The sequence below is a fragment of the Bos taurus genome, chromosome 13, assembly GCF_002263795.3.
Source record: "Bos taurus isolate L1 Dominette 01449 registration number 42190680 breed Hereford chromosome 13, ARS-UCD2.0, whole genome shotgun sequence".
NCBI classification, from domain to species: Eukaryota; Metazoa; Chordata; class Mammalia; order Artiodactyla; family Bovidae; genus Bos; species Bos taurus.
The window spans coordinates 60,603,914-60,627,384 of NC_037340.1; the positions used below are offsets into that span (position 1 = coordinate 60,603,914).

The 23,471-nt window shown below is 49.5% G+C and overlaps 1 protein-coding gene across 3 annotated transcripts; it reads right to left on the reverse strand.

The window, feature by feature from the left end:
• Positions 1-1,553: 1,553 nt before the first annotated feature.
• On the reverse strand, positions 1,554-18,948 carry RBCK1 (RANBP2-type and C3HC4-type zinc finger containing 1). 3 transcript variants are annotated; one of them, XM_025000354.2, is made up of 13 exons: positions 18,906-18,948; positions 18,231-18,463; positions 16,682-16,826; positions 10,111-10,204; positions 9,809-10,007; positions 8,290-8,411; positions 8,024-8,197; positions 6,694-6,854; positions 5,567-5,678; positions 4,738-4,917; positions 3,879-3,977; positions 3,386-3,529; positions 1,554-2,225 (listed from the first exon to the last, which is right to left on the reverse strand). In XM_025000354.2, exons 2-13 carry the CDS (start codon positions 18,250-18,252, stop codon positions 2,145-2,147), a joined length of 1,533 nt encoding a protein of 510 aa, XP_024856122.1. In that variant the 5' UTR covers positions 18,253-18,463; positions 18,906-18,948; the 3' UTR covers positions 1,554-2,144. The 3 variants fall into 3 exon arrangements, with proteins under 3 accessions (XP_024856122.1, XP_005214579.1, NP_001068629.1); XM_005214522.5 differs by having other exon boundaries at positions 3,879-4,058; NM_001075161.1 differs by lacking the exon at positions 18,906-18,948 and having other exon boundaries at positions 1,556-2,225; positions 18,231-18,711.
• Positions 18,949-23,471: the final 4,523 nt, after the last annotated feature.

Sequence of the window (23,471 nt, forward strand, 5' to 3'; positions counted from 1 at the left end):
ACTGGGAAGTGTGGTGCGACAAGCGCTAGGGGTGAAGGACTGCGGAGAGCTGGATGGGGAACATCATGTGATCTGGACCTGCCACGTGGAAATGAGGACCCAGATTACCAAGCTTCAGTGTTTTTCAAGAGAAGTTGGACATCTAGATTTTAATGTAGCATCTTCAATTTAAAAATACTGGCGACCAATTCAAGTTTATAAAACAAGACTAGGTAGACTGGTTATAGCCTGGGGCTTAGTAGTTCGTACCTGTGCACCAAGAGAGTGGTCTACTTTGCTCCACAACAGGCCTCTACGGTTCACCAAGGTCAAGACAGGCCCTGGCAAGAGAGGGAGGTTGGAGGAGCTGGTGAGAGCAAGCACTTGGTCCTGGTCTGGGTGGGCCCCGCGCTCTCCTGGGGTCCAGCTCAGCTCAGCTGCTGTTTCCTCTGGTCAGTGGCTCTGCCTGACTCCTTCTTACTCCCAGGGAGGGAAAGCCTTCATGATTCATGAGCTGATGCAGAGCAGGAAAGCACTCACATTATCTCACCTCTCTGCTCACAGAGCCTGGGGTCAACTCTCTTGAGCCTTGGCACCCAGGAACAGAATGGCTGTTCCTTTCTAGGGTCTAGAATAAGCCCTTCCCCTCTGTCTCCCTCCAAATGACATCCCCCAACTCTTGGTGGCTGAGACAGTAAAGAATATTCCTATAATATGGGAGACCCAGGTTTGATCCCTAGGTTGGGAAGATTCCTGGAGGAGGAAATGACAACCCACTCCAGTATTCTTGCCTGGAGAATCCCATGGACAGAGGACAGAAAGGGCTACAGTCTATGGGGTCCCAAAGAGTTGGACATGACTGAGTGACTAACACTTTCAAAAATCCTGGAGCCTGGAGTCTAGACTGTGAGCCGCAAAGATGCCCTCCACCTGTTGTAATGATGTCCACATCCTGGCTCAGACAGTGTGCTGGCCTTCATTGGGGGCAGGGGGGAGTAGGAGGGGTCCGAGTAGGAGGTAAAAACTTCTAGAATGAACACCCAGAACCGTATTTTATTCATCTGACCAGCACAGAATAGGTCTAGTAAACAGCACTGGACCAATAATAATATGCCATCTTATCTCAGATGTTAAAAGTGCTCACAGCATCACCCTGCAGCAGCGGCACGTTCACCTCTTCCTGAAATATCTCTGTTCCCTGACAGTGGATGCCCACTGAGAGGCTAGAAATTCAGAGCAAGAATTTCCTGCCAGCCTGTAGCTGCTGCCCCAGCCCCTCCCTCCCCGCCTGAAGCCCACACACACCTGCAAACACCAGCTGGCAGACTCTCAACACACTGCAAGCTGCCTGTCCAGGTCAAGGTTGACCCAGAGCATGCTGCCCTCAAGTGGGTGCAGGGGTGCCAAGTCCGGAGCAAGGATCCCTGTGCTCTGTTCGCACCCTCGTTCTACACTGACAGGGGCGACACATCAACTTGTGACTGCAATTCCCAGAGCTTGGGCCCCTGCCTGTCTCTGTGCAGAGTCCCAGCCCATGACCCCTCCGCTCTCTCTCATGACATCACACTCAGGCCTTCCTGGAAAACCATTTTAATCAGTGTACACAGGCAGCGAAGAGGGAGTGCAGAAGCAGAACTGGCTGGGCTTCAGGATGCCAGGTCTCCCTCCTGGCTCTAAGTGGAATTAGCAGCAATTCTAAGAGGCCCTCAGGCCTCCAACAGCAAAGCCAGAGAAAAGTCACCCCCAGAAAGCCAATGGGAGAGGCCGCAGGCTGAGTGCTCAGCAGACGAGCGTGGTGGATGAGGGATGTATGGACTCATCCAGGGCTCTCAGAGGCTCCATCCAGCAAGGCCTCTGGCTGGGGCTCTATTTAAGGCTGGGTCAGACAGATGGGAGCCGCAGAGAGATGAAAGGTCTGGTTGGTGAGCCCCAGGGGAAGGACAAAGGCACCGGGGCAGATGCAGCCATGGACAACGGCCAGCTCAGGCAGGGCCCTTGCAATGCCCACAGTAAACAAGGCCATCCACGCAGCTCAGAGGCCTTGGCCACTTCAGGGCCCCTGTCTCGGCCGAGCGCAAAGAAATCAGAGCCAAAGCACCAGGCCTGTCCCACAGAAGCTTGTAGATGTGGGGCTGGGTCAGCAGGGGGACCAGACCATCCTCAGCTTAGTGGCAATTCTGACAGCTGGGGTGGCATGGAATCCCATTCACCCGGCAGCGGCAGCCCCCGCTGGTGTCTCCCGGGCCCTAGGAGATGAGAGGGGAGAGGAGAGAAGGTCAGGACAGAGAAGAGAGCAGTGCCCCACCCCGGCCCCAGGCACCCCATCACACCCACGAAGTGCACTCGCCCACCATGGGTCTTGGCCTGGGCACATTCTGCTGCTAAGAATGATCCTCACAGCCTCAGCTACCAGATGGAGGCAGCTCTCAAGGCCTTTCTGGTCTCTCGTAGCACCCTCAATTATGTGGTCTCTATCTACCCAACCTGAGACCCAGAGCCGCAAAGGACCTGATGAATTTTTGCATATTTGGAGGGGGTCAGCAGGCTGGTGGCAGGAGGGAGCGCTCTACCTGTCTCACTGTCTGCCTGGACATGAACAACACCAGCCCCAACTCCAGGAACACTCCTCACGATGACAGATACCACTGCTCTCGCCTGTTTTCCATTTGATTCCGACAAGAAGCCTGAGATGGGCTCTGCTATCATCTCCATTTTACAGAAGAAGAAACAGGCTCAGAGAAGGGAGTAACGGAATAACCACACAGTCAGTGTGTGCCAGAGCCAGGGACCCACTCCTCCACTTCAGACTCCTACATGCACTCTCTAGGGCAGGGATGGGCAAATATTTCTGTAAAAGGTCAGACAGTTATCTGAGGCTTTGCCAGCCAGACGGGCTCTATCCTTGCAACGCAAAAGCAGCCACAGACAGAATGCCAACGAATGTGCGGGGCTCCCACGAAACTTTACTTACGGACACTAAAATTCAGGTTTCGTATAATTTTTACATGTCACAAAATATGTTCCTTTTAATACGTTCAACCATTTTTCAAATTGTATTTCCCTTTTATTATTCTCATTTAATCAAGAATAGACAGTTTGGGGAAAAGTTAGAACCCAGGCTTTCTAGCTTCAAGCCCCCCTCTTTTTCTTTTTTTAATTAATTTATTTTTAATTGAAGGATAACTGCTTTACAGTATTGTGTTGGTTTCTGCCAAACATCAACATGAATCAGCCACAGGTATTGATACGTTCAACCAATTTAAAAAACGCAAAAAGCTTTCTTAGTTCATGAACTTCACAAATGCAGGCGCTGGGGTTAGACTTGGCCCATGGGCTGACTTGTACGAACTCTACTCTCGGGCACCTCCCGCAGTACTCCTGAGCCCTCTGCTGTCAGGGCACTCACCCCGGGGCCCCAGCGGGGGCCCTTGGTGACCCAGCAGATCTCAGTGTGGCAGACAGTGCACCGGATCCAGTCGCAACCATCCTTCTTCTGCACCACGATCTGGCACTGTGGGCAGTGCATGGCCTCACCCTGCTGCAGCATGGTCTGGAGCAGAGAAGGTGCTGACCTCAGAGCCAGCCCGCTCCCTGGCCCACGCCCCACTGCAGAGAGAAATCGGCCACCTCCAGAGTCTCAGATTCATTCTCCCATGCTGCTCTACCCAGGCCCAGCTGCAATGCAGCCTCCTCTCCTGTGTCTGCAGTTGCCTCCCTTCACCCTGACACTCCCTGCTGCCCGCCACCTGACCACGTGTCCTGAGTCCCGTCTCTGGATGGCAGAAATGCCAGCAGGAGCTCAGAGCCTCCAGGGCTGCATGAACCACAGCCCTGACTAAGAAGCCCCCACTGCTCCCCAAAACTCAGATCCTCGGCCTTCAGCCCTGACCCAGCCTTACTCTCAGCATCTCTGTCGTCTGCCGGGCAGCCATATCATTCTGAGCTCGCAGGGCCAGGTCATCTTGATACTCCTTGCAGTTCATCTGCTCATGGACGGCCTGGAGCGGATGAGGCGCTCGAGATGAGAAAGCTCCCAGAGAGTTAGGGCCAGAGCAGGCATCCGCACAAGCACTTAATGCCTAGATGGTGTCAGTGACAGAGCCTTCCTTTGTAAACTACAACCCATTTTATAGAAGAGGACACTGAGGCCAGGGTGGTGAAGCCAGGGTCATCACATACGATAATAATCATATATACCTATTAAAGTCCTGATAGGCACAGAAATCCCTAAAGTACCTCTCACCCAGGGCACAGCCCCTTGTCCCCAGCTGAGTTCTGCCCTGGTTGCCGGTGTAATGCTCTAAGAGTGAGCTTACTGGACTGTGACCAGGCTCGGCCCTGTCTACCAGCTCAAGACCAGTCTCTATAGTGGTCACCTGTTAAGAGAATGATGACGGGGATGGCCTGAAGTGAGGGTCAGGTAGGGCTCAGTCTGGGTTTGAGGTCAGGGCTCATTCAGGACAGAGGTTGACAGCCTGAGGCCAGGGCTGGGGTTGGTCTGTGACTAGGCTCAGGGTTAGTCAGAGGGCAGAACTGGGGCTCAGCCTTAGGCCAGGGTCAGTCCAGGCTCAGGGCTCAATCTAAGAGTTAGGCTCAGGTCAGGACTCAAGCCACACCCGGCCACTGACACGCAGCTCTAAGCCATGGGAACTGGGTCAGTATACTGGCTCCCTTCTCTTATTCCTATAATAAGCTTGGACTTGCAATGAGCTCCTAGCAGGATCAGAGTGACTGGGCAGGGTAGGTCCCTGTCCCCACCTTGCAAAGCAGGCAGTTGACATGGAAGCACACGGGGCAGGGGAACTCATTGACATCATCCTCAAAGAAGCACCATCCCTTGCAGTCCGGGGTCTTGCAGTGGTAGCTGAAGGCACTGCGGTTTTCCGCAATGGAGATGCCCAGGTCCAGAAACCGCTGGTATTCCTCAGGGCTCAGGAGCTGCCAGCAGACCACAACCTTGGTGCCCGAGACTCAGAAACCTTGGTGCATGCCCTCCTGGCCACCTTCAGGAAGCCCCCAACACATGAAGTCCAACACAGCAGTGTTTACAAACTCTATCCAAAGAACGGGTTAGTGCCTTCCCTGGCGGTCCAGTGGTTAAGAATGTGCTGCCAATGGAGGGGGTAAGGGTTTGATCCCTGGTTGGGAACTGTGAGGTGTGGCCAAAAGGAATGCCATGGACAGAGGAGCCTGGCGGACTACAGCCCATGGGGTCGCAAAGAGTCGGACACGACTGAGCCACGAACACTTCTGCTATCACTTCAAGATGAGCAAACCAAAGCACTGAGGGGCTGTGTATCTGCCCTTGAGGTCACCTGGGCCATCTGGCCCCAGAAGTCCTGTCCCCACTGTTGTTAACTTCTCTGCTGTCTTTTCCTCACAAGGGTGATTTCTTTACTAGCTATTTCCCCCAATTTCTATCCTGCCCACTACTTGGGCCGCCAGCATCCCACACAGAGAAGGCTCTTGACAAATGTCCGGAACCCAAGACTGGGACTCTCAAACCCATTCCCACCAGCCAGCTCCCAGCCCAGTTCCCTGGGATGGAGGGTGGGGGGCAGGGGGGTGCCCCTCCCCCAGGCCTTACCGCTCGGATCTCCCTCTCCAGCAGCTTGCCCGAGCATGAGTAGGTGTTGTCGATGAAGGGGCAGGACACCTCGGCCTCCTGGCTGTTGCGGATGGTGCCCTGCAGACACTCCCTGGGGGAGGGGTGAGGAGTGGGAGGGCGGGTAGGGGTCATCTGAACCCCACCCCCGAGGACTCCGGCCCTCACATGGTGAGGCCTGACCTTGGGCTGGCTCCTCCCCAGTTTCTTCCTTTCTTCTGGTGCCTCCCATCAACCCACCTTGTCTGTCCACCTCACTGCTAACCATATTGCTCCAGCCAAGGTTGCCTCACCCCTCACCTGAGAACTGTAGAAGCCTCTTCACTGGACTTCCTGGATCAGCCATGTCCTTCCTCATAACCTCCCATCCGACCCCACCCAGAGCAAACCTGAGAGCCCTGGTGACTCACCCTCTCTAATACCTCTCTCTGTCCCTATGCCTTACCTGCTCCATCCCTCTGCTCCAGACACACTGACCCCTTACTGCTGCAGGCAGGCCAGGCACGTACCCACGATGGATCCCCTGGTCTGCTCAAACATAGCTTACCTAGGGGTTTCCCTGACCTGTTCTAGGGCAGGGCCTCCGTTGCTTATAAAAAGCCACTGACACTTATGACACAATTTACAATTATATCAGTGATTATCTGATTAACATCAGCCTGACCATGGGAAGGTAAGCTTCAGGACGCAGAAACTGAGCTTTTGTGGGCATTTGGGGATTCCCAGGCCTAGTCCACAGTCCCTGGCACCCAAAGCAGCTCATCAAATGTGTGCTGTGAAGGAGGACATGCTCTCCACATTCAGGGCCAGGAGGAGAGCCTCAGAGGGCAGACTGTCCACCAGCAAGCGGCAGGGCCGGGCTGGCCCAGGCTGTAGGCAAGGGACTCACTGCCCTTGCATGGGCCCAGCGGTGGTGCGGAAAGGTGCGGGCTCTGGCGCCAGAATGTCTGAGCTGTGCAGCCTCTCTGTACCTCACATCCCTCCTCTGCAAGATGAGGAAATGGTGCCTACCTCCCAAGTTTGTGAGGATGCCCAAACAGCTGAGTCCTGGGCCCCACCCCCTTCCAGCCCAGGGTACTACATAGCCAGGGCCGGGAGTCGGGCCGCACCTGCAGAAGGTGTGCAGACACTCCCGCAGCACCACGGCCTCGCCAGGAGCCAGGACCGAGTAGCACACGGGGCACTCGGCGGGCTCTGTGTTCAGAACCAGGCTCCGCTGATCCAGCTGCACGTGCTTCCGGTAGTTGCCTTCCTGCTGCTGCTGCTTCCGCTGGGCACACGGGGGTGGGGCCGCGGGGCGGGTCAGGGTCTCAGGGGCGGGCAGACCAGGAAGGGGGCAGGACCGGGTCAGGGTTGGCGGGGGAGGGCAGGACCGGGTGAGGGGGTAGGATGGGTCAGACCACCTAACGAGAGGCAAAGGGGGGCTCATGGAAGGATCCTGGGGTTAGGGTGGGGCTGCGTATGGGGCAGGCAGTGGGCAAGCGGCGTAAATGATAAGGGTAGGACCAGGAGCGAGGCGACCAAACACGGGGGTGGGGCAGGAGGTGGGCCAGGCAGGGGCTGTTTAAGGCTACAATGTAGGGTCAAGTCAGGGGGAGATGGGGCCCGGATCTGAGCGGGGAGTCAGGGGTAGCAGGACTCCCATCTCTGCCAAGAAGCACGGCAGGGGTAGCTCCAGGGGGAAAGGCAGGGGGTTGGGGGGTGGTGATAAAGCGAGGGAGCAGAGCAAGTCGGGAGAGAGGGCCAAGGTCTGGGCCAGGGTTGTAGATGGGACCAGCAATGAGGTCATGGCCAGCACTGGGTCCAAGGGCGGGATGGGGACATTGGACCAGAATGGGAAACTGCTCAGGGTTATGTATCTACATAATCTGTGAGTGTGTAACAGTGGGATGGGGGACAGTGGGATGGGGCAGAACAGGGGGCGGGTCAGCCTCCAAGTGGGCAGCAAGGAGCTGGGTCCAGGCTCTCAGGAAGTCTAGGAGGGCTACAGCCAGGAAGGAAGGGGTGGGGGGTGGGGGTCAGGAATAGTAGGATTCAGGATGAGGTCAGGGCTAATGGAGCAAGACCTAGGTCACAGCTGGATGAAGCAGGGGTGTGGTCTGGGTCTTGTCTAGGATGCTGGGGTCAGAGCCAGGTACCCTTGAGTGCATGATGGGAAAGTAAGTCAAAGCCAGGGGTGGCGCCACAGCTCATGGGGAAGGGGGAAGGGGGAGCACAAATTAGCCTGGACGTGCGTCACAGCTGGGGAGTAGGGTCTCAGAGGTAGTATGAATGACCTCAGGAAGAGGCCGGTCACAGTCAAGTGTAGGGTCACCACCACCGGTGTGACCACAAGGGGGCAGCAACAGGGGGCAGGAGCAATGTGGATGTGTCTCCCTTTCTGGCCTATGCCTCCCCTGTCCAGGCTGCAGGTGTCTTTCCGGGGACTTTGGTGCCCACCTGCTGGTACTGGCGCAGCGCCTCCTCCTCACCGGCCAGGCGCGCTCGCTCCTCCTCGTCTGGCTGGTAAGAGGCGGGTACCTGGTAGGCCTCGGGCCGCGCCCGGCAGCACATCTCGCAGCCAGGTCTAGTGGGCTTGTTGATGAAGGTGCAGCCAGGGCACGTCCAGCCCACCTGGGGGTAGAGGGGCAGTGATGGCAGGGAGACTAAATGGGGGAGGGGGGGCGCAGGGGGCAGGGCACAGGGGCGCACTTGGGGCAGCTTACCGGCGGGGGCTCTGGCACTGCATCAGGCTGCCCCCGACCCGGCTCCTGAGCGGCCCCAGGCTTTGGGGGAACTGGGTCCAGGGGGCCGCGTGGCTGCAGCGTGAGGTCCTTGAAGCCCAGATCTGGGAAAAAGGGTTCAAAGGGTGGTGGATCCATGTAGCCAATATCATCCACACCCTGAGCCAGCCAGAAAACCCCCCTTCTATCCTCTCCCTCTGCTCCAAGGAGTTTCCAGCTCCATCTTGCCAGGTGGGCCCAGCCATGGCTGAGTGTCCTGGCTCTCACAGGGTCACAGTCTCTCCTTCTACCCACCACTGCTCCTAGGTCCACCCGGCTTAAGAACCCTGCTTGAAAATAGATCTCCTGTGTGCCTAAGTGTCCACACAAGTGCACCAAGAGGGACAAACAACACTTCTTTTTTTTTTTTTTTTTTAAAAATCGGGAAGGACGACGAGGCCGCGCCATCAGAGGAGGAGGAAACGGGAGGGTAGCCCCCGCCCCGGGGTCGTCAGCCACCCTCGTCGGCCCCGCTTTTTCCCTTGGCGGCAGCGGCCAGGTAGAGGCACCGGTACGAGTAGAGAGCGCACGCCGGGTACAGGTAACCATCCAGGACGACGTCCCCCAGGGCAGCCATCAGTGTACCCCTGCCCCAAACAACACTTCTGAAGTGGCCCTGCCAAAATACTGAAACTGAATCCATTTCCGAGGGTACATAGGACGGAAAAGCTAAAAACAAAACTGGCCTGGAGAGTCAAGGGAAGACCAGAGATCAAAGACTGAAAAAGACTGAGAAACACCAAGGCCAAGAGCCAGGTCTTTCACTATAAAGGACATGAGTGAGACAACTGGTAAAATTTGAGCAAGATCTGCACATTAGGTAGCGGTACTGTATCAAAGTTAATTTCCTAAATTTGCTAACTGTACAATAAATGTAAGAAAATGACCTTTTTTTTTAAGGAAATACAAACTGAACTATTTAGGGAAAAGGGACATCATGTCTGCAACCTACTCTCAAAACATCTCCAAAAATTATTTATGCATAAATAAATAATTTTACATGGAGACAATGATAAACCAAATACAGTCAAAATATTAGTATTTGGGAATCCACATGAAAGGTACATGGGAATTCCTTACACAATTCTTTGTACAATTTTGCAACTTTTCTGTAGGTCTGAAATATTTCAGAATAAGAAGTAAAAAATTTAAAAACTAGCTATAACATCCAATTTACAGATTTAGAAAACTGAGGAGGAGAGATAGGAAGGAACTTGCCTGAGGTCAAGGAGTTGATAAACGCCAGGGTGGGGACTGAACTCAGCCCTTCTCCCCTAGACTGGCTGTTCTCCAAAGGGTTCCCCAGATGGCTCCCTCCTGGGGTGTCCTTTGTCCTCTCTTCCCCACTATGGATAAGGTCCTTCAGGCAAGTCCCTGATGGAAAGCCCCTGGGCTCTGCGCCTCACTCCCTCCTGCCCTACGACCACAGGTGAGTCCACATCACCAGGAAGCAGAGCCTTACCTTCCAGCATCCGCAACTGCCTCTCCCGCTGCAGCTCCTGAGGGTTGAGCGAGGTGTTGCAGGCGGACAGCAGATAGAGGTAGGCGCTGTCCCCGTCCCGCCTCACGCCGTGGGAGTGCAGAGTCTCCTGGTCCCGGGCCAGCCGCTGCCCGATCACCCACTGCTGCAGGGTTGGCGGGAAGCCATAGTCTAGGAACACCTGTCAGGGAGGATGGACAGGAGGTGTGGGGAGGGAGGAGCAGAGCAGAGACAGGCGGGGGCAAAAGGGGAAGCTCCGCCCTCCCTCTCACCCCCTCACTCACCATGTCCTTGAGGGAGGCCACCGTCATGTCAGGCCGCACCGTGAGCCAGATAGTGACCGTGTGCATCTGTGCATCCTCCACGCTCACCCACAGCCTGCGGGGAGGGCAAGGGCTCTGGGTGAAGGTCCAACCTCAACCACCAGCTAGCTCCTGGATTCCCACTCCCCTGTGCTTCCTCCTGGATCAGAACTCACTGCTTAGGCCCTGCAGTGGCTCCACAAGGCTCTCAGAATAAAATCCAAACTCACCGTGGCATCAGGGCCTTAATGCGCTGCCTCCTTCAGTCTCTTGTATTACTGGCTATTATTGGCTCCTTAACCAAACCACAGCAGCTATTATTAACTGTATGCTAAGACTCTAAAGCACTTAACATGTATTAACTCAGTTCTCTCAATGAACCCATGAGACACGTACTGTCATCTCCCCTATTTTACAGATAAAAACAGGAGGCATAGAGAGGTTATAGTGACTCTGCTGAGTAAACAATAACTGTTAGAGGCAGGATTTAAATCCAAACAGGAGTATTTCGGAGAAAGTGGTTTTAAACACCAATCTTCTAAAAGATGTGAAAACTTTTTGGGAAGACCAATGGCACGAAAATGGATGGCTGAGACGAAAAAACAGAACTGATTTCGGGACACAGAAAAAAGCCCACTTAGAACCTCCAGAGCAACTTGGGAAAACGCTGCATCCTTAAAGCAAGAACAGCAAGAAACAATCAGAAAATGAAGAAGAGTTGCTGGGAATCTAACAGTAACTCCTGACTCATCTAACCTTCAGATCCATCTACAGGTTCACAAGGAAAATGAGAGACACCAAATGACATTCCAGGGAGGCAATTCGTAAACTCAGAATGTGGGAGAATTCTGGAGATCAAAAACCAGATTTCTAAAAAATCAATGGCACTAAAAATAGAGAAAGTGGTTAGAGACTTAGACAACATTAAGAAATGCTATGTGTCGATTCTCGTTTGGCTCCTGATTAGAACAAACCAACTATAAAAAATACTAATGAGATAATCAAGGAAAGTTTAATACAAATAGAGTATTAGAGGATTTTAAGGAGTTGTTAATGTTTCAGGTGTAATAATGGTATTGAGGTTATTTTTCAAGTCATTAGTTTTAAAGACATATCAAGTTACTTATGAATGAGCTAAAATCCGAGACTTGCTTTAAAATACTCCAGAAAATACCCTCAAAATTTCTCAGGATAAAGATTTTCAACATCTAGCCGACTATCAATGAAATGAGCAAGTTTTAGACACATAAAGACAACAAACATTTACCATCCACTTCTCCACATGAAAAGTCTTTGAATACAAGAAACAAGAATAGCTGAGTCTGATGCAGAATAGAAAACTAAAAGGGAATTTAAAGAAGGAAAGGAAATTTAAAGATCTTAACCTTCAAGACATTCTCCTTCAAGCAGCAGGGGTTTTGAAACATGAAAGATACAGTGTCAACTGCAGTACTTATTTTACACTGAGTAATATTTCCATAATCAAAATACTATAAATGCTATTGTACTGGGTTTACATTTTTAGTATCAACCTAGAGGCAAAGCATAGAAGCCTTAATTTTACTTAGAAAAGAAAATCTAAAAGCTATAACCAAGACTTCCCTGGTGGTCCAGTGGCTAAGGCTCTGAGCTCCCAGTGCAGAGGGCCCAGGTTCGATCCCTGGTCAGGGAACTAGACCCCACATGCCACAACTAAAAAAAAAATTCTGCACGCCACAATGAAGATCAAAGATCCTACAACTAAGACTCAAAAGATAAATAAAATTTAAAAAATAAAAGCTATAGCCTTAACACCAATAACAGAGAAGCACAGTTGGAACCCTCATTTCTGCCGTCACCAGGTCAGCAGTGATCAGTCAGAAAATTCATTACAGCAGAGAAATGCAGACACAGTTGCAGACTCTAACACTTAATTTTCCCTTACAGGATACACATGTGCATTCAATGGCTGATCTCTAGGTAAAAAGGCCACTCGTTTTGTTTTTCATTTAGTACAAATCTGCTGGAGTTTCCCATGATTTTTTTTTTCTTTTTGTACGAACTATTCCCTGGTGGCTCAGACGGTAAAGCGTCTGTCTACAATGTGGGAGACCTGGGTTCCATCCCTGGGTCGGGAAGATCCCCTGGAGAAGGAAATGGCAATCCACTCCAGTACTATTGCCTGGAAAATCCCATGGACAGAGGAGCCTGGTAGGCTACAGTCCATGGGGTTGCAAAGAGTCGGACACGACTGAGAGACTTCACTTTCCGACTTCACTTTCCATACCCATTATACATGGTTTCTGATCTCTAGTATCAGCTTCTTTAAAGTGGAGCAAGAACTTAAGACTCTCGAAGCATCTGAGTACAGAGAGCCCTTTTGGATTTTTACCATATATATTTTTTTTTTTTAACAATTCACTCACCCTAAAATGAACAGCTTTTTTGTGTGTGTGCCTCATCTCTATTTTGTCTTTCTAAAGCAATCAATTTAAGTTTTCATAGACAAAATTCTCTTTTAGCATTCGTGTTTTATTTCTTGATATAACAGCTATTAAATTATGCTATGGAAATAACAAGTACAACTGATATAAACAAGCTGTGTGTGGTGGTATGTTTCACAGCAGCAACTACGGTGTCATTTAATTGGGGGAATAAAGTGGAGTTCAACTGGGAGCACTTCTACTACAGTACTAACAAAACCCAGGAAGTTAGGAAAAGGGATCAGTGAGACGAGTATGTTAAATTCCTCATTTTTCATAACAAGGAGTGTACACAGATACCATCTTAAGTGGATGTATCAAGAAATGGATATACAAGTATTTTATTTGAAATCAAATGGCCAAGTGATCAACAGATGTAAATGCAATCCCTGTCAAAATTTCAGCTCACATTTTTTTTGCAGAAACTGGCACACTAACCCTAAGATTCATATGGAGATTCAAGGGACCCAGAATAGCCAAAAAAAATCTTGAAAGAGAAGAACAAAGTTGGAGTACTTATGCTTCTGTTTTAAAAACTTACTACAAAGCTATAATAATGAAAACTGTCTTACTGGTATAAGGACAGACATATAGAGCAACAGACTAGAAATTACGTTTCAAAAATAAACTTCAGACTTATGGTCAAATAATTTTCAACAAAGGTGCCAAGATATTAAACAGAGACAAAACAGTCTTTTTATTTTTAACAAACAGTGCTGTGACAACTAGATATTCACAAGCAAAAGAATGAAGTCGGATCTCTGCCTCTCACCGTAACAAAACTTAACTCAAAAGGGATCAAAGATGTAAATATAAGAGCTAAAACTATAAAACTCTTTAAAAATAAAGGTATACCTTTATGACCATGGATGAGGCAGTGGTTTCTTAGATGACATCAAAAGCACAAACAAGAGAAAACAGATAAACAGTATTTCATCAAAATTGAAAACACGTGCTTCAGAGGACACTATCAATACGGTGCAAAGACAACCCATAGAATGGGAAATGAAAATAGGTGTCCATTGTACACATACACGCCACAGTTTCTTTATTCATTCGTGGTTACTTAGGTTGTTTCCATATACATACACAATGAAATATTATTCAGCCATAAAAAGAAGGAAATTCTGGCATCTGCAACAACATGGACATTGTGCTAAGTGAAATAAATCAGACAGAGAAAGACAAATTCTGTATTATACCACTTATATATGGAATTAAAAAAAAATCAATGTCAGAGAAACAGAACAGACTGATTGGGGGGTTGTAGGGGTGAAGGTGATCCAAAGCTACAAACTTCCTGTTTTAAGATAAGTAAGTTCTGGAGAAGAGATGTACAACATGGTTAACAATATCGTATATTTGAGAACTGCTCAGAGAGTAAGTCTTAAAAGTTGTCACAAGAAAAAATAATTTGTTACTATGTCAGGCAATGGATGTTAACTAAACTTAGTGTGGTAATCATTGTGCAATATATACATATATTAAAGCATATGTCATACATCTAAAATGGTTCTGAGGCTCAATTTCCAACACATGGAAGAGGAAAGAGAGGGAAGGCTTCCCACACAACACCAAGCAATTTTCAGACACCAGCAGGGCATCCTACAATTCAACTTGATTCTGGCCCTCTCTACCCAGAGACAGAGTCAGCTTCCACAGGTTGTGGGCTCAGTCCTACCAGGCTGCTCCCACCACTTCACATACCAATCGAAACCCCAAGTTGTCACCTGTTCTCTGACTGACTGGATATAGATTAGGGATTCCAACGACCTCCTCCATGGGTTGACTATTTTGCTAGAACAGCTCACAGAACTCAGAGAAATATTTACTTACTATATTATGAAAGGATATAATAGCCAAATGGAAGAGATGTATGGAGCAAGGTATGTGAGAAGGGGCATCATTCTCTCCAAAATCCAAACCCTGTCTTTTTAAGTGTTTATGGAGGCCTCATTACATAGGCATGACTGATTAATCCATGGGCTACTGATGATTCAACCTTCAGCCCTCTTCCCCTCCCCGGAGATGTGGTGATGAGACTGAAAGTTCAATGTCTCTAACCACAGGGCTGGCTCCTTTTATGACCAGCCTCCAACCTTAGGCAATTTAGGGGCAGTCCAAGAGTCACCTCACTAACATAACAAAATGCACCTTTATCATTCTCATCACTTAAGAAATTCCAAGGGTTTTAGGAGCTCAGTGCCAAGAACAGGAAGAATATACATTTCTTATTGTAAGTCACAATACCGTCAACTAACTCTGTTTTGTATGTCAGTGATATCTCAATAAAACTGGGGGAAAAATTATGTCCATATAAAAACTTGGACTCAAATGTTCATAGCAGCATTGTGTATGTTAGTCAAAAAAGTGGGAACAACCCAAATGTCCATCGACTGATTAATAAAGAAAATACGGTATAACCATACAATAGATTATTATTCAGTCATAAAAAGGAATGAAGTTTTGATGCATGCTACAACATGGATGAATCTAGAAAACATGCTGCTAAGTGACAGAAGCCCAGACACAAAAGGCCACATAGTGTATAATTCCATTTGATTTATATGAAATTCCCAGAGTAGGCAAATTTCTAGAGATAGAAAGTAAATTAGTTGTTGCCTAAGGTTGAGGGGTTGAGGCAAGAAAACTCGGGAGATAGGGAGTGTCTATTAATGGGTATGGGGTTTCTTAATGGGATGATGAAAAGTTTCTGTAATTGGTTATGGTGGTGGTTACACAACTGTGAATATACTAAAAGCCTCGAACTATGCACTTTAAATTGCTGAATAGGGTCTGTCAATTATATCTCAATAAAAAATCAAATGGGATCCAATATTGAAAATTAGAAACTGCAAAAGTGTCTTACTGCACAGCAGGAAAAAAACATTTGAGTGTTTAATATGTGGGCACTGTGCTGAGCATTTCAGCATCAAGTTTAAGTCTCCTGGGGCAGACAGCCTCCCTTCAAGCTGCATGTGGCTGTGCGAGACAGTTCTGGCCATGCGAGTTAAGTGGAAGAAGACTGTGCAATTTTGTGAGCTGTGTTCTTAAGAGTGGGAGGGTGTGCCCTTCTTCCTTCCTATTGACAAGAATGGTGATGCAATGGCTGGAACGGGAAGAGCCATTTTGGATCATAAGGTGAACCTGAGAAAGGAGGTCATGAGTGGCATAATAATAAGACAAAAGAAGCAGGAGCTCTGAGAACTACAGAGAGCAGAGCTTCCACACCTGGAGTGCCTACCATCAAAGTTGTTTACGCCACTGTTAATATGTGTTCTCTGTTCTACGAGACCTATCATTCTAATACACCTCCTGAGAAGGCGATGGCACCCCACTCCAGTACTCTTGCCTGGAAAATCCCATGGACGGAGGAGCCTGGTGGGCTGCAGTCCATGGGGTCGCTAGCAGTCGGACATGACTGAGCGACTTCACTTTCACTTTTCACTTTCATGCATTGGAGAAGGAAATGGCAAGCCACTCCAGTGTTCATGCCTGGAGAATCCCAGGGACGGGGGAGCCTGGTGGGCTGCCGTCTATGGGGTCGCACAGAGACGAACATGACTGAAGCGACTTAGCAGCAAGCAGTAGCAGCAACGACCCTATTAACAGCTCTACTACTATGTTCCATTTTTTAAATTAAAAAAAAAAACAAAACTCTGAGAGGTGAAATGACCTCCCTTAGATCGCAGAGCTGATTTGTGACAGAGCTGGGGTTTGAAGCTTGGGCTCTTGACCCCAGAATCTGCCATTAAGAATAACTTAACTGTTCTATGTGCTCAGTTGTTCAGTCATGTCTGACTCTTTGTGACTCCATGGACTGCAGCCCACCAGGTTCCTCTGTCCACGGGGATTCTCCAGTCAAGAATACTGGAGTGGGTTGCCATGCCCTCCTCCAGGGGATCTTTCCAACCCGCGGATCTTTCCAACCCAGGTATCAAACCCAGGTCTCCCAGATTGCAGGCAGATTCTTTACCGACTGAGCCACCAGGGAAGCTCTAACTATTCTACAGGCCAACACTATATTGCAGCCCACTGGGGTTCAGGAAGCTCTGAACCCTGGGCTTCCTGGTCAGCCACGCACTTCTCACCTTATGTCCTGTGTTGGAGAGACCTCAGGCTTCAGTTGCACATTCAGGGGCACCCGTTGCTCTGCCAGCCAGATGGCACACTGCATAGCCACCTGTTCATCCCCACCAGCCACTGCTCGGGTGAGTCTCTGGGCCACCTCCTCAGCTGAAATCCACAGTGGAAGCAGGTTAGCACAGGGTTTATTTTTCTTTATGGGTAAGAAGGGTGAGGAAGGAGGTGATTCTTTATACATGCTGCTTCCTCTCTGTCTTCTTGGTAAACTCCTACACATCCTTCAGCACCCAGCTTAAAAGTCCCTTTTCTCTGAGAGGCCTTCTCTGACACTCCCCACCCCTGCTCATTTGGTTCTGTTTTCCCTTCATATTCCCAGGTCCCCCATACTTGCACTTGTTTATCCAACAAACATTTATTGAGCTCTTGCTGTTCAGTCACTAAGTTGTATCCAGCTCTTTGTGACCCCCCATGGACTGCAGCACACCAGGCTCCCCTGTCCTTGCCTATCTCCCGGAGTTTGCTCAAACTCATATCCGTTGATACAATCCAACCATCTCATCCTCTGTTGCCCCCTTCTCCTTCTGCCCTCAATCTTTCCTAGGATCAGGGTCTTTTCCAATGAATTGGTTCTTTGCATCAGGTGACCAAAGTATTGGAGCTTCAGCTTCAGACCTTCCAATGAATATTCAGGGTCGATTTCCTTTAGGATTGACCTCTTACTGTGTGCCAATCACTGTCACAAAAACTGGGCTTCAGCAGTGAATAAGATAAACGGGGGCCCTCTTCTCATGGACTTCCCAGCCCAGTAAGAAGACAACAAACAAGTTTAACAAAAGAAAAAGATTCAGACTGTGATCCATGCTGGCAGGGAAATGAACAGGATAAGGAGATCAGGAAAGAGAAGAGGAGGTGACATTGAAGCTAAGACCTGAAGCAGGAGTGTTGAATAATGTCAAGACGTGGTTGGGGAAAAGTGTTTCAAGTGGAGGGAAAATGAAAGGCCTTGGTCAAGAAATGGTTGGGTTAGAACAGAGAAGCTAATGAAGCTCCAGCAGAATGAGCAAGGGGGCAGATGGGGGAAGGCAGAGATGAGCAAAAGCAGAAGTGAGCAAAGTCAGCAGGCATGCAGGCTACCCAACTGCTCTAGGCTTCTGTTCTAAGAACAAACACAGGGGTATGTGAGCAGGTTGGTGACATGCCCTAACTTAATTCTCCAACCTGAGAGGAAGGCGCGAGGTGGAAGGCAAAGACCCTGGTATTCAGGTCAACTGAAGTCTGGTCCCCCACTAGCATGGGTGGTCTCTTGCCCTCTGGGAGCTCCCCACCCTCTTCTCAGCAGAGCTGGCCCATGGGAGGCCTTAGGGACATCAAATAAAAGAATGACAAGATGCCCTTGGGAGCAACCTGCCTGCAAGGGAGGAATCTGAGGGGCAAGTAGGCAGAAGGAGGACAGGTTAACAGACCTCTCCCAGGCCCTTCTGGGAGGAGAGGCCGCGTTCTGGCAAGGCCCACCTCCCACCCGAAGCTTCTCAGCCGCCCCCAGGCTGTGCCCACCTTTCTTGATCTTCTCGTCCATCTGGCGTGGTTGTGCCCATCCCCCCGCGGAGGGGGGGCGGGCTGCAGCTCCGGGGAAATGCTATCTCCCAGTCACCTGCTAGAGGACGGGCAGACCACGAGAAACTCAGCCCCAGCCGGTGGCCAGTGGCGCGGCCCGAGCCTTCTTGGTGCCTCAGGGTTCCGGGTGGCAATCGGGTAGCATCATATTACCCGAGGACCGGGGATGGGGCCTGGGAGGAGGAACGGGTGGGAGGTGAGGGAGCGCCAAGCCGAGCCGGCTCTGTACCACAGAGAAAACTGGACAGGCCTGGCTGCGGGGAAGGGAGGAGCGGCGCCGCACAGCCCGGGCGCTGGGCCGGAGCCCTTCTCCCTCTGGGAGCTGGAGCGCCCTCCGGGGTGCGGGATTTCAGCCCAACTCCCTCGCGCCCGCGGCGGCCCCTGTCAGTCCTGAGAAGGAGGGCAGCAGTTTCAGCGGAAAAGAAAGTGAAAGTGGCGGCTCCGGAAGTGGGGCGGAAGATTGTCGCCGGATCCGGGTCTCCCCGCCACACCCGCCCGACCACCCGGCGGGGGCCCCCGCCCCGGGTCACGGGAATCCAGGGCGTTCTTGTCCCGCCGTCCAGGGCGTTCCCTCGCCACCCACGGCCAGACCCGGACTCTGTGACCCTCACTCACCCGCTGGGTCCAGCCTGCAGCGCCGTGGGAGGGGCGGGGCCATGAGGGGCGGGGACTGGGCCGGGAGGGCGGGGCGCGGCGCGGAGACCGCCCTTGCTCAGTTCAGCAGCCCCAGTACTGGTGGGCATGCCGGTCCTTACTCCTTTGGCGGAAGAAACCGAGGCTCTGTTTCTGATCTACCCTAGGCCAAGCAGCCGGATTTAAACGCAGGTCGGGCGGCCTCAGGAACCCACCCTTAGCCAGCCCGACGCTGCCTCTCGGCGGTTAACTCTCCACCTTTTAACTGGGCCACTAATGAAGTTTTCTTCATTATTCTTGCCACTTCAGTATTCTTGCCTTGAGAACCCCATGAACAGTATGAAAAGGCAAAATGATAGGATACTGAAAGAGGAACTCCCCAGGTCGGTAGGTGCCCAATATGCTACAGGAGATCAGTGGAGAAATAACTCCAGAAATAATGAAGGGATGGAGCGAAAACAAAAACAATACCCAGTTGTGGATGTGACTGGTGATAGAAGCAGTGTCCAGTGCTGTAAAGAGCAATATTGCATAGAACCTGGAATGTTAGGTCAATGAATCAAGGCAAATTGGAAGTGGTCAAACAGGAGATGACAAGAGTTGAACGGCGACATTCTAGGAATCAGCAAACTAAAATGAACTGGAACGGGTGAATTTAACTCAGATGACCATTATATCTACTACTGCGGGCAGGAATCCCTTAGAAGAAATGAAGTGGCCATCACGGTCAACAAAAGAGTCTGAAATGCAGTACTTGGATGCAATCTCAAAAATGACAGAATGATCTCTGTTGGTTTCCAAGGCAAACCATTCAATATCATGGTAATCCAAGCCTATGCCCCAACCAGTAACACTGAAGACGCTGAAGTTGAACAGTTCTGTGAAGACCTACAAGACCTTTTAGAACTAACATCCAAAAGAGATGTCCTTTTCATTATAGGGGACTGGAATGCAAAAGTAGGAAGTCAAGAAACACCTGGAGTAACAGGCAAATTTGGCCTTGGAATATGGAATGAAGCAGGGCAAAGGCTAATAGAGTTTTGCGAAGAGAACGCACTGGTCATAGCAAACACCCTCTTCCAACAACACGAGAGAGGACTCTACACATGGACATCACCAAATGGTCAACACCGAAATCAGACTGATTATATTTTTTGCAGCCAAAGATGGAGAAGCTCTACACAGTCAGCAAAAACAAGACCCAGAGCTGACTGTGGCTCAGATCATGAACTCCGTATTGCCAAATTCAGACTTACATTGAAGAAAGTAGGGAAAACCACTAGACCATTCAGGTATGACCTAACTCAAATTCCTTATGACTATACAGTGGAAGTGAGAAATAGATTTAGGGGACTAGATCTGATAGACAGAGTACCTGATGAACTATGGACGGAGGTTTGTGACATTGTTCAGGAGACAGGGATCAAGACCATCCCATGGAAAAGAAATGGAAAAAAGCAAAATGGCTGTCTGAGGAGGCCTTACAAATAGCTGTGAAAAGAAGAGAAGTGAAAAGCAAAGGAGAAAAGGAAAGATATTCCCATTTGAATGCAGAGTTCCAGAGAATAGCAAGGAGAGATAAGAAAGCCTTCCTCAGCAATCAATGAAAAGAAATGGAAAACAACAGAAAGGGAAAGACTAGAGATTTCTTCAAGAAAATGAGAGATACCAAGGGAACATTTCATGCAAAGATGGGCTCGATAAAGGACAGAAATGGTATGGACCTAACAGAAGCAGAAGATATTAAGAAGAGGTGGCAAGAATATACAGAACTGTACAAAAAAGATCTTCACGACCCAGATAATCACAATGGTGTGATCACTCACCTAGAGCCAGTCATCCTGGAATGTGAAGTCAAGTGGGCCTTAGAAAGCATCACTATGAACAAAGCTAGTGGAGGTGATGGAATTCCGGTTGAGCTATTTCAAATCCTAAAGGATGATGCTGTGAAAGTACTGCACTCAATATCCCAGAAATTTTGGAAAACTCAGCAGTGGCCACAGGACTGGAAATGGTCAGTTTTCATTCCAATCCCAAAGAAAGGCAATGCCAAAGAATGCTCAAACTGTTAGGGGAAGCACGCTGATGGAAACTGCCCACCCTGGCCAGGCCCTTTAGTAACCATTCGCACAAGTTGTTTTATGACAGGAGATCCTGGTAAGGAATACGGAACTAATAAGCCACCACCAACCGGAAGAGTTTGGAAAAGATCAGAAGGAGACACTGCATGTCCGTCCACTTCCCAGAATCCCTTTCACTAGCATCCACCTTGGCTGGGCGATGCATGTGCCACCAGGAAACACTCTGAATTAGAATGACTGGCCAAAGACAACCCGGAAACTAGTCCCATCATCATAAAGCCAGAGACTGCAAGCCACGTGGCAGAGCAGTTCTCCTGGGTTCCCTTACCCTACTGCTCTCCACCCAGGTGCCCTTTCCCAGTAAAGTCTCTTGCTGCGTCACACATGTGTCTCCTCAGACAATTCATTTCCTAGTGTTAGACAAGAGCCCAGTTTCAGGCCCTGGAAGGGGTCTCCCTTCCTGCAACAAAACTACCGCACAATTGCACTCATCTCACACGCTAGTAAAGTAACGCTCAAAATTCTCCAAGCCAGGCTTCAGCGATATGTGAACCGCAAACTTCCAGATGTTCAAGCTGGTTTTAGAAAAGGCAGAGGAACCAGAGACCAAATTGCCAGCATTAGCTGGATCATCGAAAAAGCAAGAGAGTTCCAGAAAAACATCTACTTCTGCTTTATTGACTGTGCCAAAGCCTTTGACTGTGTGGATCACAACAGACTGTGGAAAATTCTGAAAGAGATGGGACTGCCAGACCACCTGATCTGCCTTTTGAGAAATCTGTATGTGTGTCAGGAAGCAACAGTTAGAACTGGACATGGAACAACAGACTGGTTCCAAATAGGAAAAGGAGTACGTCAAGGCTGTATATTGTCACCCTGCTTATTTAACTTATATGCAGAGTACATCATGAGAAACGCTGGGCTGGAAGAAGCACAAGCTGGAATCAAGATTGCCAGGAGAAATATCAGTAACCTCAGATATGCAGATGACACCACCCTTATGGCAGAAAGTGAAGAGGAACTAAAAAGCCTCTTGATGAAAGTGAAAGTGGAGTGAAAAAGTTGGCTTAATGCTCAACATTCAGAAAACGAAGATCATGGTATCTGGTCCCATCACTTCATGGGAAATAGATGGGGAAACAGTGGAAACAGTGTCAGACTATTTTTGGGGGGTCCAAAATCACTGCTGATGGTGATTGCAGCCATGAAATTAAAAGACACTTACTCCTTGGAAGGAAAGTTGTGACCAACCTAGATAGCACATTAAAAAGCAGAAATTTTACTTTGCCAACAAAGGTCCGTCTAGTCAAGGCTATGGTTTTTCCAGTGGTCATGATGGATGTGAGAGTTGGACTGTGAAGAAAGCTGAGCACCGAAGAATTGATGCTTTTGAACTGTGGTGCTGGAGAAGACTCTTGAGAGTCCCTTGGACTACAAGGGGATCCAACCAGTCCATCCTAAAGGAGACCAGTCCTGGGTGTTCATTGGAAGGACTGATGCTGAGGCTGAAACTCCAATACTTTGGCCACCTCATGCAAAGAGTTGACTCATTGGAAAAGACCCTGATGCTGGGAGGAATTGGGGGCAGAAGGAGAAGGGGATGACAGAGGATGAGATGGCTAGATGGCATCACTGACTCGATGGACATGAGTTTGGTAAACTCCGGGAGTTGGTGATGGACAGGGAGGCCTGGCGTGCTGCAATTCATGGGGTCGCCAAGAGTCGGACACGACTGAACGACTGAAATGAACTGAACTGAACTGAATGAAGTTTGCTTTCGCCGGACACAGGCTGGAAGCTCTTCACATTCTCCTGTCTTCCCACCCTTGAACTTTTCTCCCACCCCTCATCCTGTGGATTGGCAGATCCTATGGGATGCACTTGCAGAATAGATCCAGAATCTGTCACCTCTCACCTCCTCCACCCACCATCCCAATCCACCTCCATCCTTTTTCCTCCAGCACCATGCTCCAGCCTCCTGACTAGGCTCTTTGCTTCCCCTTTTGGTTACTAAGGTCCACTTTCACCCAGATGCCGGAAAGCCCTGTTAGAATCAAGCCATGCCACTCCTCAGAATACTCCCCATAGGTTTCATCTCGCTCATAGTAAAAGCAAAGGTCGTCCCAAGACCTGCAGAGTGCTGTGGCTCCTTCTCTGACTTCTCTCCCCTTGGCTCAGTCCTCCCTCTGGCCTCCAGATCCTGGAACAAGGCAGACACCCTTCCATCTCAGGGCCTTTGCACTTCCCATAGCCCAAATATCTTCATGGCTTGTTCCTGCTCTTTAAGTCTTTAGCCAAAAGTCTTTATATCATTTACCAAAAGTCTTTTCCTGTCCACTCTATCTTAAATTTCACACACATGCATATACATCCAGCATTTTATGTTTTCCTTCCTGGCTTCATTTTTTCCTAATTAGGTACTAATGTATCTAATAGCATATTTTACTTCTTTATCTTGTTTTTGTTC

Excerpts from the sequence above, each read along its gene's own strand:
- RBCK1 (XM_005214522.5), bottom strand. The coding sequence starts at position 18,252 with ATGGACGAGAAGATCAAGAAAG. Across the intron at positions 16,827-18,230 it reads GGACGAGAAGATCAAGAAAG|CTGAGGAGGTGGCCCAGAGA; the intron begins GTGGGCACAGCC and ends TGTGGATTTCAG. Across the intron at positions 2,226-3,385 it reads GCCCCCGCTGGGGCCCCGGG|GGCCCGGGAGACACCAGCGG; the intron begins GTGAGTGCCCTG and ends CTCATCTCCTAG.